The sequence below is a fragment of the Anopheles arabiensis genome, chromosome 2 (assembly GCF_016920715.1).
Source record: "Anopheles arabiensis isolate DONGOLA chromosome 2, AaraD3, whole genome shotgun sequence".
NCBI lineage: Eukaryota > Metazoa > Arthropoda > Insecta > Diptera > Culicidae > Anopheles > Anopheles arabiensis.
Genome location: NC_053517.1, coordinates 24,650,599 through 24,670,488, shown reverse-complemented (window position 1 = coordinate 24,670,488; position 19,890 = coordinate 24,650,599). Strand labels below are relative to the sequence as shown.

General features: G+C 48.7%; 2 protein-coding genes across 4 annotated transcripts; one reads left to right on the top strand and one right to left on the bottom strand.

The window, feature by feature from the left end:
* Window positions 1–4: 4 nt before the first annotated feature.
* LOC120896359 (mitogen-activated protein kinase kinase kinase 4) lies at window positions 5–9,100 on the bottom strand. Of its 3 annotated transcripts, XM_040300407.1 has the most exons (9): window positions 8,662–8,752; window positions 8,235–8,419; window positions 6,280–6,471; window positions 3,956–5,530; window positions 1,627–3,889; window positions 1,258–1,546; window positions 1,068–1,174; window positions 807–986; window positions 5–727 (listed from the first exon to the last, which is right to left on the bottom strand). In XM_040300407.1, exons 2-9 carry the CDS (start codon window positions 8,396–8,398, stop codon window positions 638–640), a joined length of 4,860 nt encoding a protein of 1,619 aa, XP_040156341.1. In that variant the 5' UTR covers window positions 8,399–8,419; window positions 8,662–8,752; the 3' UTR covers window positions 5–637. The 3 variants fall into 3 exon arrangements, with proteins under 3 accessions (XP_040156341.1, XP_040156342.1, XP_040156343.1); XM_040300408.1 differs by lacking the exon at window positions 8,235–8,419 and having other exon boundaries at window positions 8,662–9,100; XM_040300409.1 differs by lacking the exons at window positions 8,235–8,419; window positions 8,662–8,752 and adding an exon at window positions 6,595–6,710.
* Window positions 9,101–9,996: 896 nt separating this feature from the next.
* Window positions 9,997–19,564, top strand: LOC120902220 (homeobox protein rough). Its single transcript, XM_040310787.1, has 3 exons — window positions 9,997–10,914; window positions 18,445–18,679; window positions 18,758–19,564. The coding sequence occupies exons 1-3, from the start codon at window positions 10,074–10,076 to the stop codon at window positions 19,053–19,055; spliced, it is 1,374 nt and encodes a 457-aa protein (XP_040166721.1). The 5' UTR covers window positions 9,997–10,073; the 3' UTR covers window positions 19,056–19,564.
* Window positions 19,565–19,890: the final 326 nt, after the last annotated feature.

The window sequence follows — 19,890 nt, the reverse complement described above, 5'->3', positions numbered from 1 at the left end:
ATGGTAGGTTTTTGCATTGCAGATTACTGCACACTGCAACATGTTACATGTATTATGTTGTGTATAAACACTTCGTACAAACTTGGAGGTCCTGTCGCTGTCTCTTACATTTAAAAATATACCCGTTCATTCTTAATCTAGTAGGTGTTTGATCACTGACAATTACGTAAGTATATATAGAGCAGCAGTTTCTTTTTGATCGAAAACCAAAACAGTAGAACGTGGAGAGGCAGTCAAAAACGAAGTAAAACCAGAAATTGGGGCCTGGGGAGGTACACATGTTTAAGTAGTCGGTGTACTACTAAGTCCTATTTGCGCATAGCGCAGTGTTTGTGGGGAGTGTTTGTTTTTTTTTTTACTTACTACGGTGTAAAACATGTATAATATAGTCATACTTACGGACACACACACATACATTACGACGACAAAACATTAAGCACTGGCCATCAATCAATGTTCCCTTCGGTTTTGTTCCTTTTCCTTATCCGCGCGTGTGTATGTGTTGGTGTGAATACCTCGTGATTAGGCAACAAAGTTTACACTCTGAGTGTATACTTTCCCAGCTTAAGTAAAACTAATAGCAGTAAACAGACCAAGACTGTTTCCCTCCGCGTCTTAGCTAACCGCGACAACATTCCTAAGAGCTGGCGCTGGTAGTAGACTTTAAATTCCGCCGGAATGTTCCACGTAGCTTCTTGTCGATTGCCTCAGGATCGTAGAAAGTAAACTGCAAGAGATTGAGTAGGTTATTCATGTTACTTCTCGTCCTTGTCCGATGACCCCCTCCCCTCGAACAAGCTTTTTACCTTGCAGAATATGTGCTGCAGCAGCTCGTCCGCCTTCTGACGATCCTTCGGATCGTGCTGCAAACAGATGCCGACGAAATCTTTGCCCTCTTCGGAGAGATTTTCTGGAATTTCGGGCGATTCGCCCATGCCCACTTTGAACATGATTTGAAAGTTCGAATCAAACTGATGCCACGGTCGCTGTTGGAGGGGGTTGGAATGAAAAGCAGTTTAAGAAAAAGAGAAAATTGCAAACCAATCGAACAAGGATCTACTTCTTACCCGTCCCGATGACATTTCCACCACGACACAACCAACCGACCAGATATCGGCAGCCCGGCCATGCCCCTCCGTGTTGTTGCGTGTGAACACTTCCGGTGCCATATACGCTGCGGAGTAAACAAAACAAAAACAAGTAAACACAACAATTAAGACACTGTACTGTAGTAAAACGCTACACCATTCCGCTTACCTTGCGTCCCGACGTATCCCTTCAGCTCACCCGCCATCGTGGTGTGGGCCTGTATCTTGACGGCCGAGCCGAAATCGCCCAGCTTCAAACAGTTGCCGTCCTTGTGCAGAAATATGTTGGCTGTTTTGATGTCCCGGTGCACGACGCCGTTCCGATGCAGCTCGGCGACGGCCGACAGCAGCTGATGCGTGTAGCGACGCGTTTGCGCTTCCGGCAGTCCCCCGTTCAGCTCGACCAAGCTCTCGAGCGTACCCTCCGGGCAGAGTTCCATGAAAATGATCAGCTCTTCCTGCGAAAACAGATGAAATGAACATGATTATTACACACATAATGATTGCCGTCTTCTTGCGCCACCCCTGGTCCACTTACCCGGTGCACTTCCACTCCGTAATACTTCACCAGGTGCTGATGGCTGATGCCTTCGAAAATCTTCAGCTCCTCCGCCACCTTCCGTATGGCGGCCGTTTCGCCCGGCTGTATGGCGATCTCCTTCATCGCCATCAGCTCGCCGGTCGAGTTGTTCACCGCCGTGTACACCTTGCCGAACCGGCCCTGCCCAATCTTGATGCCCCGGTGCCAGCTAAAGTTGACGCTGCGCGCCCGGTTGAGCGTGCGGCTGTAGTAGCTAATTTCCTTCACATTTCCGATCAGGTTGCGCTCCCGCAGCCACTCGTCCAGCTCGCAGTCGAGCTTGTTTACCGCGTCGCGCACACGCAGCTGGCGCAGCGGGCGCGTACCGTGCACGCACAGCTCCCCCGCCACCAGCGACGCTGCGTTCGGTGTCGAGGGGACGCGCAACTTCACCTCGGTCACGTTATCGCAGGACGTCTGCTTGCGGTACAGGTCGGCCGCCTCGATCGGGCTGTTTGTGCGCAGCATCACGCCGTCCTCCCGCAGGCTGAGCTGATTCTGGAAGCTTTTGCTCGGCAAGTTAACCATCGGAATCGAAGCCCGGCCCGTCGTTACGGTGGGCGTGCCACCGCCCGCCGCCGCTGCTGCTGCTACTGCTGCTGCCGACGGTGACGGTGACGATTTGCGCGACCGCGGCGACTTGCGTATGCGCTCCGGCTCGCATATGTTACCGATCACGTGCGAGATGCATGCGTCCATCTTGAGCTTCAAATCCTCAAACTCCGCATCGGTCAGGTGGCTGGTGCAGAGCGGATCACACGCGGCAATCAGAAACTCCAGTCCCTGGTTCGCCCACCGGGGCCGCAGACCGCGCCCCCGCTCGCACCGCTCCATCACAAAGTTCATCCACAGCTTCGCGAACTGTATGATCGCCTTGGCCAGCATCAGCTCGGACTCGCCGTCCCGGCAGTTGTTCAGCCTGGTCTCGTACAACCGCGCCACATCCTTGTGGTACTCGAACCCAAACTTGTACCCCTGGTGCAGTATCTCGCGCACCCGCGTCAGCGCCCCGAGACGATCGATTTCGTCGAACTCTTCCAGCGATTCGTCCGAACACAGCAGCTGCAGCTCCTCGATCACGGCCGCCAGCTTGTTGCGCAGCAGCAGCGCGTTTCGTTTCAGCATCTGCAAGCTTTCCACCACCTCCGAGCAGACGGGGCTGCGCGTGTGGCCAATCGAGTTTGCCGCATCGGGCGCGCCTCGCGCACTGCGCCGCAAGCTGCCACTGCGCAGCACCACACCGACCAGCTCGAGATCGTCACCATCGTCACCGCCATTGAGCAGCTCGCTCTCCGAGTCGTCCTCGCAGTGATCGCGATGGAAGTCGGCATGCTCCAGATCACGGAACAGCGTCTTGGCGAACGCCATCGTTTTCAGTGCCTTCTCGCGCGACACCGTAAACATGCGCTGCGTCTCGCGGCACAGCGCAAAGAACTGCCACTTCTTGCCATCCGTCGTCGAGTCGATCTGCTGGCTCTTCTCCATCAGCTCTTTCAGCTGGCGCATCATATCGCTCCCGGTGCGCTCCAGCACCCGCTCGACGATGCTGCAGAACCGCCGGGCCGCCGGTCCGTGCTCCCGCGGTATCATCGGGCTGATGAGCTTGGTAAAGCGCCACTCCTCGTCCAGCACCGCCTTCTGGTGGCCCTCCGGCACCGTGTCCAGTATCCACTGTTCGCACAGCTCCAGGTACAGCTCGAAAATGTTCCGCACCGTGTCGTCGAACAGCTCCATCTGGTGCATGTACTTGTTCAGCTCCTGTTCCCGATCGGACAGCACCGTGTTGATGTGCTTCTGGAACCGCTCCCGGTGTATCATGGCGAGCGTGAGGCCCTCCTTCAGCTCCTTGATGTGCTGCTCGAGGCTGAGCGGGTTCGGTTGCTTCGGGCGCGTTTCGAGCCGCATCTTCAGAAACTCGTGTATGACCTCGAGCGGGATGAGCGACAGGAACAGGAAGGCGGACACGTACGAGGGAAGGTTGAGCTGCTTCGCCTCCTCGCTCCACGCACCGTACCGGCGCAGCTCGATCTCCTGTTCGCGCTCGAGCGGCGGCTCTATGCACGGCACGTCCTCCTCGTCAAACAGGCAGTCATCCTCCTGCTGGCGGCCCGGCTTTTCCAGCGTCAGCTGTGCCTTGCGCAGCACCACGTTGTGCAGCCGGTGCAGGAACGTGAGCGATTTGCCCAAGCCACGACACTTCAGCACATTTTCGATGTATTTTCTGAAAGAAAGAGGAGGGGAGGTTTGTCAAACGAGAGCTTCACCCAAACTTACATTTCCAACTCACCGGTATAAGGCATTTCCCATGCTTGAGGCCGACTGGGCCGACAGCTCCGTCAGTGTGTGTTCGTTGTAAAAGTTTAAATTGTTCATGTAGCGCCCGTACTCGGTGTCGCCCGGATACGGTCGCTCCCGGTTAAGCGACAGGTCGGAAAAGTCCGTCTCGTCGCTGTTCACGCTCTCGGACGCGCTGCCATCGCCTGCGCAGCATCCACCACCGTCCGCAAACTGGACCCGCTTCGAGCAGTTACTGCTTGTGCCCGATCCCGACCCGGACGTGCTGCCACCGCCACCGTTCGCACTGTAATGGGCTCCACTGTCCGCGCTGCTACCACTCTCATCCTGCACCGACGACGAAGACGACCCTTCCGCATGGTGCTCCATGATGGGCCAATGGATGGACGATTCCTTCTTCGACGGACCCTGCAACCGGGCGAGCAGCTTGCCCAGTATCAGCAGCGTCATACGGTGCTGGCGCGTCATGTTGTACCACAGGCACATCGCCTTGACGCGGTTCACGAACGCTTCGCTCTGGTACACCGGGAACGCGCTGCCCATCGCACGGGACGACGGAAACAGGCACTCCTTCGATTCCAGCCGCAGCAGCAGCTCCTCCACCTGCTTCATCGCGGCCGTCTGCACCTCCAGACAGTCCTTGCAGTACATCGACAGGCAGCCGAAGCAGAACCGATTGCCCTCCACGCCACCAGTGGTGGTGGCCGTCTCAATACCGCTGTCCGCTGTCGTCCCGGTGCTCGTTTCGCTTCCCGCCCGCCGCACGGCGGCCGGTTTGCGCTGGAAGCGAAAGGACATAATTTCCTCCAGCAGATCGCCGATCTCGTGCCGCGCCTGGCACAGCAACCGGTCCTGCTGCTCGATCGACCGGTCCGCATGCCACGCTTGCAGCTCGAGCCAGATCAGATCGTTCACGTGCGTCTGCCACAGGCGCTCCTCGTTCGACAGGACGCCCGACCGGGCCGCCCGCTCCTTGTCCACGCTACCGAGCTTGATCAGGTCGGAAAAGGTCGCGTGGAAGTTGATCCTGTTCTGCGGTATCGCACAGTCGACCGTCCGCGCCCCGCCCACACCCTCGATAACGCCCGGCTGGCTGTTAAAGATGACATCACGGTACGCAACCGGCGGTGCCGAGATGCGACACCCAACCGGCCGGGACGTTACGCTCATGAACCGATTGCACGACTCGATCAGTGTCGGCGGCGGGGCGGGCGATCCAGCCGCACCACTGCCCACTGCCACCAGCCCACCTAGTCCGCCCGGAACCGATAGTGGTAAGCTTTCCGCTCGCTCCTCCAGCACGGGCCCGCCCGCTCCGGCCGGAAGCTGCGAGCCGTAGTTGGCGGACGCACGCAGCGGTAGTACGGTGGCAGCGGCCGACATTTTTATATCTCGCTCCGAGTCACGCAGCAGCTGGGTCGATCGTTTGTCGCTGCGTACCTTCTCCTCGCCGTTCGCCGGTTCCATGATCATCTGGTTGAGCAGGGCGCAGTCGACGGTGTTGCGCCGGTCGGTACGCGGGCGGGCCAAACGGCCACCACCCGTACGCATCTTCACCGTTCCCTCCCTGGGGAAAAAATAGAGCAAAAGAGGGGGTATTAAAATTAAATTCAAACATAAATGTGTACACAAAATCAGCCTGACATTTTCTAACGCAAATATACACACAAGTCTTACGCGTGACCACAATTGATTTCTAATCTGATAACGTCAACAAATAGAAGGAAAACGAACTCCATTCGTTTTTTGATGAATCATCATGGCCTTAGTTTAATACTCGGCTAAACATTATACTCTCGAAAACGCGTGTGCTTCTGTCGATTATGTGTGTTGCTATCATTTAACAGAAAAATTGTGTAAATGTGTAACAGAAACATCAAACAAGTATATCAATTGCAGCACCACTTCTAATCGCTCTTACACATACAGGCGCACGGGTTTTTGCTATTTAAAAACGGTAATCTTAGGAGTGGAACGAAAACACACACTTCCTTCCAGGCTATCGAGCGCCTATTTTTAAACGCCGTCTAGTTGCGCTTGCCAGTCGTTTGCAATTTTTATCTAATCACACTCAAGCAATGCACTTTTGATCCGTTTTTTACTTCATGTGTGAGTATCTGTGTGTGCCTGTGTATGTTTGCTCGTTGCGTCTAGCTACGCTGCCATAACGATCGATCGGACCCCGGACCTCCCACGAACCATCGTAAAAAAGGAGGGGGAAAGGCACGTCTTTGCACTATCCTATCGGCAATAAAAGCATGGCAGTGTGGCATCCCTTCCTCCCCCCCCCTCCCAGCGAAACACCACAATACTCACATCCTTTGCTTGCTGCTGCGGTTTTTGTTCTTTATGCGCGTCCGCGGCGGCGTACTGCCATACTGATCGGCCCACTGATTCAGCACCTCGTCGATGGACGACGCGTGTAGCGCTTCCTCCAGCTCCTGCGACTCGGTCGAATCGGCAAATTCCTCCCCGCGGAACTGTCGCGTGGCGCCCGGTTCGGTATTGCTGGGAAAAAAGGGGAAAGAAGAAGCACATGTAACGAATGGTGGTACAGCAGCTGGACCGGATGTGCGTCCGAGTTCGATCGAAAGTGTGTGTGTGTGTGTGTGTGTGGTGGTACAAACGCACTTAAACGCACTGTTGTAAAAGCAAGGGAAGAATTTCCCTTTTCTTTGCTATTTCCCACAAACAAACGGACACACAGCGGGTTGCCGATGGTGGCGGACGGTAAACGCGAACTAAACCGATACGCGGTAACCCTCCCGGCAGCAGCACAGACACCAAAAAGAAGGTGTTGGGTCGGGCTGTTTCGCGCTCTAGCAGCCAAATCAAGACAAGGTTCTTATCTTATCATCAAGCGCACGATGTGTGTGTTGCCTGCTGCTGCTGCTCCTGCCCACTGGACACTGCCCGGCGAGGTAAAGGTATTGTGTAGGTCTCCTTCACGACGGTTAGATCGGGGGGTTTCTTTTGCTTCCCTTTTTTTCAGTTGTTGTTCGTGTTGTATGCGTAAACCGACAAGCCATTGGTAGAAAACCCGATACCGAACCTTGGACATACAGTTTGGTCGCTTAATAGACCGGACAAGAAGGAAAGACAGAGAGGATCCGACTTTACATTGTAGCTAGCTGCAATATGGAAGGGATTTTCCGAGCCGGGCGATGCGATTTTGATGAATAATGTCACCCAACTGTTGATCCTGCTGACGAATGTGTGCTGTGTGTGTATGTGTGTGCTTTGGCTAAACAAGAAAGCATCAAGAGATTACACAGATCGCATACACAAAGAATTCCAGTAAGCGTTGCTTGGCATTAGAAAAATGGAAATGTCCATACTGCATACGTCACCGGCAGTTCGATCGGTTGAACGTCGCAAGGCAATCAGGCAGAATACGCTGTATTAATCGTAGCCGCTCTTTTAGCAGCAACGTTTTAAGCAGCAAGCTCACACGTTACGTACGATACGTACAAAGGGGGCGCAAACTAACACAGCGCCACATCGTCGCCGCCACTAGTACGCGTTTTTGCCGGCACCGACACGTGTCCCGTTCACGCGTTAATTCGCGCTATCGCCTAGATAGTGTGCCAAGAGGGATGGGGGGGTGGGTGGTAGTAGTGCCGTGTATTACTTCCCATCCTCTGATCGCTTATCATTAATTATACAACACGATACAATGCGCCCGATCCATGCCCGCATCCCCCCGCCCTTTGTCTTCCCGGTGGGGCACGATCAACGTCTCCCGGACAAATGCTGCAAAAACAACCTTCCATCCGAAAAAAAAACAACAAAACCGGCGATTGATTGTACACTGTCCTCACCCAACCCCGGATCACCGTTTGAAGTGGATTGTGGACTGATATGGCGGCTGTGGGACTTGATGGAACATTGTCACTGACCTTTTCCCAGTTCTCCCGATAAGATCGTGTATCTCGCTATCATGGGCCAGGGGGTGGGAGGGGGACAGGTTTTAATTTTGTTTTAATGAAAGCTCACAAACACACAAACACGCACGGAAAATCAATCGCTATAGGGGTATATTAGATATTTCACTACACTCCCGTCCGCACGGTGGCAACGCACTGCCGTCGACGCGGTAGCGTCACAACGCCAGCCGATCTCTCTTTGCGCTAATTGTGACGACAAACAATGCGCAAAGAGGGTTGAGTGGCAAGGGGGATATGTTACGCTGAACCCTATCAGCCCGTTTCTACCCGGTGGTAATGCCCTAAATTAGCTGACGAAGTAGATTTTGGAGTGCCGTCACTAACACGTTTCCTTCAACTTTCTGGCTCGGATAGTGGTGGTGGTGGTTGGTGCCGCCTGCTAGAGCCCGCCATGGGCTATTTTTGCGCCACAGGCCGTTCGCGATCGAATTACACACGTTCATTATGCGTTTATGGGGTGAGCAGGGGGTAAGTGGTCCAAGCCGCATACCGTCGCACCGCGTCCATTACTGCTGAAACGACACATTGTTCAATCGTGTAAATGCCACCACAAAAAATCCTACAAGACACACACTATCACCCTTTTGCCGCCCATCATTCATCGTGACCTTCGGGCCGTTTCGTTTGTTTGTTTAGCAATACTCTTCGGCGGGCTTGTCCTCCCCCTCCTATCCACCCAACCGTATGATGGGTGTGATAGTGCTAGCTCTGTCTGGTTCCGTATGTTACGCACAGGGGGCACAACACTTACCTGCAGACCGTCTCGGTACTGTCACTGTCCTCATCCTCGTCGGTGCTAAAATCAATCGGTATTCCGACCCGCTGCTTCCAATCCGCATCGGCCATCGTTCGGCCGGGGGCAGAATGTACCGTCGGAGCGACCCCCCCGTGCTGACGACACAATCGCCGTACTGATCACCCTCCTGCTCCTTCCGCCTACCAGCACACGATATGCTCACCAACCGATTGCAATGCTTTGAGGCTGCCGTCGGGCGTACATTGTGGCGGGCGCAGCACAAAACGGCCAACCTGGGGCAAATTGGAAACTTGTACAGGTTTTTCACCCAGCCTTTTCTACGTAATGCCTCCGTGTGCACAGCGCGCAGCAGGTCGTTTTCGCGTGCAGTACCCAACTTTCCCAGCTGTTGCAGTTCGGGTGATGACACCAAAACAACAAGCTGCAAGTTCGAGCGGCTGTCAAACCAAAGAAGAAGAAAAAAAACTGCTATCGAGTTGTCAAAACACACTGCCAGCATTATTGCCAGGGGATAGCAATTTTACGTTGATTTTCTTTTGCCCCCCAACGAATTGCTTGTTTTTGATGTAAATGATGTTAGAGCTTAGTTGAAGTTGATTTTAGACAAAATAATCCCATAATAAATTCAATAACAGCACGTATATCAGACATGAGCCATGGCAATTCATTTTACCTCAATTATAACATGCTATAAGCAACCTTGAAATCTTTTAGAAAGTCAACAAAAAACTCTCTCAAAACATTAAACATATAAAAATATAATGAAGAGTCTGAAAAAAAGCTTTACCAACAACTTCAAATTCGAACAATATTAACCACAGGGTGGCTCTGGTAAGGCAACTGACAGCATCGAGGAAATGTAACTTTTTTAAAAATTATTTTAAATGTATGGAAACACTTTGTTCTCACAACTCACTGTTATCTAGATATTACATTATTTTACTGTCAAGCTATACAATTATTTAACGTTTGTGCATTTTTACGAGCCCTTCGCTTTGAACACCTTTGAACTAAAACCGTGCACATGCGCACAGAACCGTTGCTAGGGGATGCCAGGGATGCCAAATTGCCATGCTGCCCTACTGCTCCGCTCTGATTGGTCCAGCAGCATCCACCAATCACGGCGATTGTTTACTCCATTATTCGTTACATTCCTCCGTAGGTCAGGTGTCTTCTGCATGCAAAAACCGGCACGGTGCAACGCCGCCAGCAGCATTATGTTACACACCGAACGTTCGCCATTAGCACCACACACTCATACGCACAGGAGAGCGAGCGGGAAGCATAAATTCTTCCTGCCCAACGGGACGATTCTCAGAGCCGGTTAAACCTTCCGCACAGGTGGATCGGGATTTGGAATTTCGCAAAATCAAAGTGTTGTGTCGGACCATCTCACCGTGGCCAAAATGCTCGCCGAAAGTGGTCCGATGGCCAGCAACGAGCTGCACCTTCCGTACAGTAGTAGTGAACCACCGCCCGGGCCCGGTTCTACCGCGTGTGAACCACCGATAGTGAACCGGCCCCTATCGCCGCGAAAGTTCTTCGAGCGACTGTACGGTCACCTCGAGCGGGATGACAAACGTGCCACCACCAACAACAACAACAACGGTTCTGCCAACGGCAGCAGTGATGAAGTGCGCGATCGAAATGTGTACGTGACAGTGACAAAGGCTAGTGATCCGTGTGCTCTTATTGATGAAACCCACCGACACCACCATCATGACCACAATTCTTCTAGTAATTCGCAAAAATCCGTCTCAGTGAACAGTTCGATCAGTTCCGGCAGCCCGCGTTCCTCGCTCGCAGTGGACATTGAGGAAGATTCGTCGCAGGATGCAAGCATTGGCTCACCCCGACTACAACCCGCCGGCGGTGACCACCCTCGACAACCACCGACTTACCCCCCATTGCGCCATTACGGTATCACTTCCTCCTCTGCTTGTGCTTCCGAATATCCGGCCCCCACGACGATAGGTGGCCAATGTTACGGATTTTTGGCAGTCACTCCACAACAGTCATCCTCCGGCGGTGTTTTACCGGTGCCGGCACCCCATTTGACGCAACCGGGTGACCCGGCGTTGGTGGGAGGATTGCAACATCGGCCGCCACCCGGCAGCATGGCCGTGTCAACGTTCTTTTCGTCCACGGGAGGTGCAGGCGCAGGAAGTTATGGGCCTCCTTCGTTTCGGCCGTTTTTTGGTATCGCACACGATGGACCGCAACTGCCGGCGGGATTGTCCGCTTTTCGTAAGTAAATTTAGTGTTTAATTTTTAAGTCAGTGTGTTTTTTCTAAATCGAAAAAGGTGAAAAAGTGCAACAAAAATTTTGATTTGGTTTTCACATGGCATGGGAAATCGATCGATCCTAAAATGCTCGCTTGCAGCTTGATGACTAAGGGTCGATCTTACAATCCTTGTCGAAGATCTCCAATCCAAGTGGAGGTGTGTCCTTGTATTTTAGTCCACTTTCATCAGAAATACCAACAGGATTTTAGGAGTGAAGAAACACTTTCTTAAGTATTTTTTGACTTTTGGCTCGTTACGTTACAATACACGAAGAAGTATTCGGGAAATCTTCCTACCTAGGCCCCCCTCATAAGGATATCTCTGTAACTTTTGTTTTAGCCACAAATCATACACTCATGGGAATCGAACAACACCCGACCACGAATGAGTGTCTGCTAAACAGCCTGTGACCCTGTTATTTAAAATTACTTGTATTGATCGTGCTTGTCTATGGCCGAGGATCATAAGAACCTAAATGTATTGATCATTACTGTTCGTTACTTTAATAAATTTAATCAGGATGCAATTGACATCCATCTAAAGGCAATTTAAAAACAAATATGCATTTAAATGGCAATGATTAAACAATACTTCGGAGATTTTTGAACGATCAATTAGAATTGTGCTCTTTTTATCTTAATCTTCTTGGGACAATGACCAACGACCAACAACGGAGTCTAGTCGGCTTTACAAACTACGTAATGTCCGTAAAGGCTCTAAGTTGAGCCTTAGGTTAGGCTCTATGATCGCTCTAGACCAGTAACTAAGGATTCAAACTAATAGGCATGGCTATCTGTGATTGATTGAGCTCCATTTGCAAGAAAGTTGTCCGTATGGGCTGTTTGGCTTGTTTGAGAATTGAATCCACGACGGTAATGTAATCGCCACTCGATGTACATACGATGATATTCTATGGGATAACTGTGAACATTTCTACCATTCGGTCACCAGACCAGACCAGACCAGTGTTCCTCCAAAAAACCCGAGACATTCTAGGCTCATTTTGCCAAAAACTAACGGATTTCTTCCAAACGTTTGGCTGCTCCCAGACGATCACTTTTCAATCACCCACTCACCGCCAGTTTCAATGTCCGGTGTTGGTAAGGCGATACTTTTACACATGCTAGACGACGACAATATCCTTCCGTGGCCGGTTAATACCTTCTACCCCAAACAAGAAATCAATCTCCGCTACCTTTTCAGATTCACTTCCCTTTTTCCTCAATTCCCTTTTCTCTTGAAGGAGAAACAACCATATGGTCCGTGTCTCCCCGTTCCCCACAGAAAGGTCACCAACAACTTTGTCCAGAAAGAAACACAGAAAGAAACGGTGACCGGGAGGTGCGCCCCGTCTACCGAAATGCCGTAATTTTTATGGCTTATTAAAAGATTACACAAAACGGACCGGGCGACCCCTTTTGGAGGCCCAAACCCGCCGGACGTGAGCAGTTGTTCCGAACGGGATTGCGCTGCAGTGCAGTCGTCGGTGCAGCAGTGGCGGGTTTGTTTCACTTCTTTGCCCTGTCCGCGTGCAAAGGTGATGAACCCTTTTTTTCCTGAGCCGCACAAGTCAATGAGCCTTGACGGGCGGGGACACTCTCTCATGGGATTAGAGGGAGTAGGTAAGAACACAAAACACTGGACACCGCATGGACGTTCATCGGCGAAAAAAGGAGCCCCCGTAACGGAGGAAAAAAAAGAAACCTTACGAGCCGGTATTGCGGAATGCCTTCAGAACCCTTTTGGATGACCTCCGGTAACACCGGTGGATGATATGTGCATTATGCCGCAGGTGGAGAATGGGGGGAAATCGGTGCGCGCACCGATTATTAGTCGGACACCGAGGGACGACTTTTTGGAGTGCAGTGTAAGAGAAAGAGAGAAAGAGAGTTTGGTCGGCTTTCTTGGGGTGTCTCAAATTACTGCAAACTGATTTTACCACACAATTTGCACCGCATATTTACACGCTTCCCTCGGCTGGACAATGATTGATTTCAGAAAAATAAAGTTTGAGGTAATTCCGTTTTCAAATGTAACCCTATCGCCTATCGCTCCTATATTGGTACCCTGCCAGTTGCTGAGGAGTAATTATGGAATCGGAAATATGTGACTAAGGCATGCAGGAAATGCATTTCCTCCAGGCATATTGCAATTTTTCAAAATAGGAAAAAAACCATGTGGTGTACTCCCTCAAAAAACAAATAACTGTGAATCTTAGACACGACTAAATAGCGAAGTAAGAGACATATCTGACCATTTATATCAATAAATAATGAGCTATTTTTACTTGCATGGTAGTTTTTAATATATAATGCTAATACGTTAAAGATATATTATGTTGAAATAGTTGGAAACAAATCCAAAACATGGCAATACTTTCATCCCATTGCTTCTTCTTCTTTGGTGCCACAACTGTTGTCGGCAAAGGCCCACCTGTACCACTAATGGGGTTGGCTTTCAGTGACTTATTGATTACCATAGCAGGATAGTAAGTCCTACGTATAAGGATACGGTTCATTAGGGGCTTGAACCTATGACGGGCATGTTGACCTCCAAATCTAGGACAAGTGACCCGCAAAAGACCCGACCGTCAAAAGTTTCGAGGATGACATGAAAAATAAATTGTTTAGAATTTGTTTGTTTTGTGCGATTGTTTAGAATTTAAGAAAGTTGAAAAGTTTAAGAGTTTGGGAACATTTTGAAAATACCACCGCAACTTATATTGTGTTGAAGAACCATATAAAAAGGACGGTAATGTTTTATGTATTTACAAAACATTTAATTTTTCGTTAATTTTATGCACATTGTGCTTTGGATTATGTTCATGCAGTTTAAAAAATAGCAACATAAATGATATCTTCTTTTTGGCGTAACGACCTAAGCAGTCATGCCGGCGACCTATACAGGTGAAACAGCTAACAAATAATACCGTTGCGGCCAAGGTCGCTTCACAAACCTTCTAAACGTACCAAGCTGCCGGATAGTCAGTGCTTGCTAAGGGTGGTCGCTCCAAACGATGGAACCTACGACGGGCATATTGTTAAGTAGTGCGAAATGACGACCGTACCAAGGGACCGACCATAAACTATACATAATAAATACTAATTGAATTCAGCTTTCGTACCTCTCAACCGCCTTCTTAAGGCTTAACACACTAAAAAATGCACTCCTCTTTCTCTCTATCGCATCGTTAACTGATTCTCCAATATCAAAGGACAATTATCATATTGTAAACAATTAATTACCTTCCCCTACCATATTAAAATGATGTGCCACCAAAAAACACACCACAAGGCAGAGACAGCACATGGAGAAGAAGATTCTCATACAGCACGCACGACATCTGGCCGACATTAGAGACGACATTCGCCAATTGTTACGCTCGAGCGGCAAAATATGATCGCTTTGCTTGTTTTGTTCTAGCGTAAAGATCGGTACCCCTTACCCCTCGACACACTCTACACACGTTTCGTAACAACAGTACCTCATTCTTCTCAGCGCGCAATGATATTCCCACCCCTCTTATGGGGACATAAAACATAGGCGCGCGCGCGCGTAATTCTGGGAGACACACTTGGTTCCGCTTTCACGCCTTGCACTGACGACAACGACAATACGAAACAATCACCCACACCGAGCCACACACATAGACCGCATCCACCAACAAGCGAGGGAAAAAGTTAGTTTTTCAACCACCAACAACAACAGCAGCCCAGAGGGCGGTTGGGAGATGATTCATGGAGAGAGGGGGTAGGATTATCTCCCAATTCTTCTCTTTTTTTCTTCACCCAGCGGCAGACAACAGCAAATAAATATTATAGCAACAACACACGCACAAGACACGACCGCATATGCAAGCAGCACGCACGTAGAATAGACGCACGAGGAAGGGAAGTGAGAAGGACGAGGAAAGCGCCTGTTGTTGGCAAAAGTACGTTTACGCATCGTTTCCGGTGGACAATAGGAACCGTCCTCGGTGGTGCTCGTGCTCGTCGGATCGGGTGACGCGGGTTGAGGAAAAGGGATGTTTTTCCACTTGTTTTCCTTTTCTGGTTTCGGGAGACAAGAGCCGCCGTCGTCGACGGTTTTCTTCCAGCGCTGTGAAAAGCCGGATTGCTTTTCTCCCGTCCCCATCAGAGTGGTGCTAACAGGGAGAGAAGGAGAGGGACAACCAGACCCGAACTAACTAAATCATTCCCTCCCATCGGGTCGGTTTCCATGATTGCAGAGGAATTATCATCATATTGCTGACTCGGGAGGCAGGGGGCGCGCCGACGACAAGTGAATGGCGGGCGGAAAGGACACAGACCACAAACCACAGTGTGAAAAACCGTCCGTCGAACAACAGATGATAATTTTTACGCCTGCCTTACCGTCAATTGGAACGAGCAATGATTGTTATTGGCCAGTTTATTCTACTTCTTTTTTACTTTCTGCTGCCTGGTGCCGACAGAAGGAAGAAGGTGGAAAGTGTTTTGTTAAATTTCAATCCGATTGGAAAACACGAACGAAGCGCGATGATATGGAGAGCACCCCGTACAGTGCGCGCGGCTTGATCCATGGGAACGTATACTGCTGGGTGCATCGGATTAAGCACATCGTAACACATGATTAGGGCACTGTGGCCGTCATAGGGTTGTTTTCAATCGATTGAAATCAAAATACCAATCAATTAAACAATTATTATAAATAGAATTATTAACAACAGCATCAGTAGAATGACAAACTACTTAACTACTGATAAACTTTCCTTTATAATGCCAGATAGCTGATTCATTCGTCTTAATTTTCCTTTAAGAACATCCTAAAGCAGTAACATTTAAACATTAATATAAATGAACAAATAGTACCCAAACTGAGTAGTTTACTTGAACAAAGATAATTCAGACGGTTTTAATCAACTTCTTACTCCTTTTCCCACTAATTAACTTCGTTCCCCCTCCAATTAAAATAAGCCACAAATCTCTGAAGGAAACTCTCATCTTTCTCCGCAAATTCCTCACCCCGATTGACTATACTGCTGCTGGAGTAGAATTTGCCAATCCTGATCATTTCACCTGAGCTCACTTTCATTAAGAACAAGACGCTGGCCAAGATGCTGTTTACAACCTCGTACAGCAGAAACAAACCAACCAACAACAGCAGCAATGGTAATCAACGGACAGAGGGGAAAAGAGAATTCACGCGCGTTGGTTTATGCAGCCCTGAACTGCCAATGAATGAAGCGAAGAAGGATCTGGTATCATCCCGTACCGCGCACTCAAAATACAATACAAATAAAATTCATATTACAATTCTCCCACGATCGTTGCTGATAATCGCCTTGGTGCGCGCGGAAACGGTCAGAAAAATAAACCCAAACCTCCAATGGCGAGGGCAGAACTAGGCACTAGGGGAAATGCGGGCCCGGATTGTGAAAACACACAATCAGAGATATACCCGGGACCATCACCCGTCATCCTCCGGCGCGCAGCATATCGTTCCATGGCAGCAGTTTGTTGAAATCCGTGCCCGAATGGGTTTTCCATTTTCTGTGAAGAGGGGAGGGGAACAAGCAGGTGCAAAAGAATGCTTTCATTGGAATTCATCGTAGTATAATCTTCATCATCATCATCTTCGTACCTTATCATCATCATTATTATCATTGTAAGAGTCGTTATGATTGAGTAGCAAAAGCAAGGAATAATTTGCGGAACCGTTTTGGACATGCAATGGATTATTGCTACGCAAGGAAATGTAACCTAAATTCACAGTAGGATTTCACTTCTGTATGAATCGTAGTTTTACGGTGCATTTTCTACAATTTTTCTATGCAATTTATAATGAAATAGAAATATTTGCACAAGTCTGAGCAAAGCTATTTGCAAGTATTGATATCCTTATATCCAATAAATAAAGGCTGAAGAGCTGCTACCGCAATGCAACTCATGTTGTGTACGTATCGCAAGAGCCACAGAGAGGTTCTTCATCGTGAATGATGTCAGCTGGACCCTGTGAATCCCTCTATATGCAGGCTACATATGATCTGTGCTTCGATTAGTAACGAAAACGCTCTAATGAACAGTATCGTCCAACAAGCGTGTAAATTAGATATGTAATGCGCCGTTCGGAGCTACATAGAACTCCAGAGTTTCATTGAGCGTGCCGAGCTATAAAGAGTGTAGATAGCTCAATGCAGCACGCATAATTACATTGATTAGTTGCCATCACACTAGTAATTGTCTACTCAACTCATTCTCAGCTATTCGGCTAGAGTTACCGTATACAGCAATACATGCAACTATTAGTGTGCCGTAATCATCGAAATTATAGTTGACCGTTGTAGAATTCCTCCCATATGATAAGACTATCTTCTCTCGAACGTTTGCTTCATTGAGGATTTTTAATTATTTTGTACGGAATTGGCTGCCAACCGGTCATTCTACAGCCTGAAAAATCAGTTCACCTCAAAGAACCTGTCGCGACGGACGAAGCTGGGACTATATAGTACCTATATAGCTCCGGTACTCACATACGCCTCTGAGACATGGACACTGTCCAAATCTGACGAAACCCTCTTAGCCGCGTTCGAGAGGAAGATGCTCAGAAGGATACTTGGCCCGTATGTGTGGAAGGACAATGGAGGAGCCGATATAATGACGAGCTATACGAGATGTACCGCGACCTCACTGTCGTGCAGCGTATCAAGCTCGCCAGGCTCCGGTGGGCTGGTGTCCATGTTGTAAAGTCTTTTTAGGCCGTCCGCAAGGACAGAGGAGGCGTGGTAGGCCCAAATTGAGGTGGCAAGATGGCGTGGAGGCGTCCGCCATTGAGGCCGGGATAACGTACTGGCAGACGAAGGCGCGAGACCGTCAGCGGTTTCGGACACTCCTGAGGCAGGCCAAGACCGCAAAGCGGTTGTAGCGCCGGATAATTTATTATAATTATGTACGGAATTCATGTCTGTATGTACATACTGAACAAACAAGAAACGTCCGAGTATTGGACATGCTTAAACTACTGTCGAAGTTTGCTGGAGTTTAAGTTCTTCCTAGTACTGGATAATGGAAATAGATATCTCTCCCTCCATCTATTTGTATGATGATTTTTAACCTAATATAGCTAGAGAGATTGATCCAATATTCGATTAGCAATCATCCCTATTAGGATCGAAATTCATTACTGGTACCACCTTCTTTGCTACATCAATCTATGACTGGATACGATACTTTAATGAGTTCGTTGCCTGTCTAATAGGACCATGGGAGCATCTGCATACCCTAGATTATATTGTGCAATGTTGCATTGGCTTACGTACTTGGAACAAAAAAACGTAATCAGACAGGATACTTATGTTTTAGGTACAGCTAACGACTTTGGATGATAATCATTGATCACATGATAAAAAAAAACCCATATTCTATAGCTCCATATCTAAATAGAACTGCCATAAATATCCGCAAATAAACTAATGCTTCACGAAAATCTCACACACACGCCTTTTCTTCTTAGTGGCCAGACGTCGCAAAAAGGAAGGACGTCCACGCCGCCAGCGCACCACGTTCAGCAGCGAGCAAACGCTCCGACTGGAGGTAGAATTTCACCGAAACGAATACATTTCCCGAGGCAGACGGTTCGAGCTGGCGGAAGTGTTGAAGCTTTCCGAAACACAAATCAAAATATGGTTCCAGAATCGTCGCGCGAAAGATAAGCGCATCGAGAAGGCACAAATCGACCAGCAGTATCGGTGAGACCCAAACCGCTTCCGAGTAATGGTAGCTCCAGTCCAGTCTAATATATCGTACATATACCAATTTCTTTACAGGACATTTGCCGCTGTTAACGGCTTGCTGACACCATTCAGTCCTCAGTATCCTGCAGCGTTGATTGCAACGCACCACCATCAACAGCAGCATCCTTCTTCTCATCTTCATGAGCAGGCGCAGGAGCCACAGCAGCAGGTACAGCATCAACAACTAGTGCCATCTTTTACACCAACCATTAGGAGAGAGAATCAAAGGCCGAGCCAGCAAACCAAACGGTACGAGGACCGTGACCGTCAAGGATCGCATAACAGCGGTGAAGGTGGCGGCGTAGGTGATAGTGAGAAAACTGAACGATGAATCTAGATTGGGCTCTAGCACTCAATTTGGGCGGTTGACTTCAACAAAAGGGTTTAACAAGAAAGGGGTAAATAGAAACTGTTTAATTGAAATACTGTGTTAGGAAATTTCAGTTGAAAAATATAAAAAGCTAAGATATACATTTCGAAACAGAATCATCAATCTGAGAAAGGTGATATTTTGATTTCGATTACTCACGGTCAGGAATATGCGTTTCGAGCAGAATGTTGGTCTATCATTCCGCTTTGAACTGTCGATCGTTTGAACTTTTGTTTTCGGATTTATTAACTTCAGTTATCTTAATTTCTTCATTAAAAAAGCTTCATTTTGTTGGTTATTGTGCTTGAAGTTTATTGATAAAATATAGATTAATGTGTATATATAATGTTCCAACACTTACTCAAACAAAGACAATAAATGTACTACACAAAAAAGATCACTGGGATCAACAGGAAAAACACAAATTCAAAAACAAAATCAAACTTACCGAAACTTTGCCAAATCCATCCCTCCACCTTCACCGTCTCCTCGTGCCAATGCAAGGATGAACACACAAAGTAAGTATTGTAATCAACCTACCTGCTAGTTCCGCCGCCATTGCGGCCACCAGCATTTGGGGGCACACTTAGCATACATAGGACCAAATTTAGATTTAACATAATAGCACACAGGTGGTATGTGTGTCGAAAAACAATACGAACACACCAATGGAACCCATTGCACGCACACACGAACACAATATAGAAAGCGAGTATAAAATATAGAACGGCAACACATACTGGTGGATTACATTAAAAAGAGGGTAAAATATAGTAGAAAGAAAAATAAAATGGTG

Coding starts and splice junctions, on each gene's coding strand:
- LOC120896359 (XM_040300407.1), bottom strand. CDS start 8,398: ATGCGGCTTGGACCACTTACCCCCTGCTCACCCCATAAACGCATAATG. Junction 5,531..6,279: donor CGCAGCAGCAAGCAAAGGAT/GTGAGTATTGTG, acceptor TTTTTTCCCCAG/GGAGGGAACGGTGAAGATGC. Junction 3,890..3,955: donor ATGGGAAATGCCTTATACCG/GTGAGTTGGAAA, acceptor TCTTTCTTTCAG/AAAATACATCGAAAATGTGC.
- LOC120902220 (XM_040310787.1), top strand. CDS start 10,074: ATGCTCGCCGAAAGTGGTCCGATGGCCAGCAACGAGCTGCACCTTCCG. Junction 10,915..18,444: donor GGCGGGATTGTCCGCTTTTC/GTAAGTAAATTT, acceptor TTTTCTTCTTAG/TGGCCAGACGTCGCAAAAAG. Junction 18,680..18,757: donor CAAATCGACCAGCAGTATCG/GTGAGACCCAAA, acceptor ATTTCTTTACAG/GACATTTGCCGCTGTTAACG.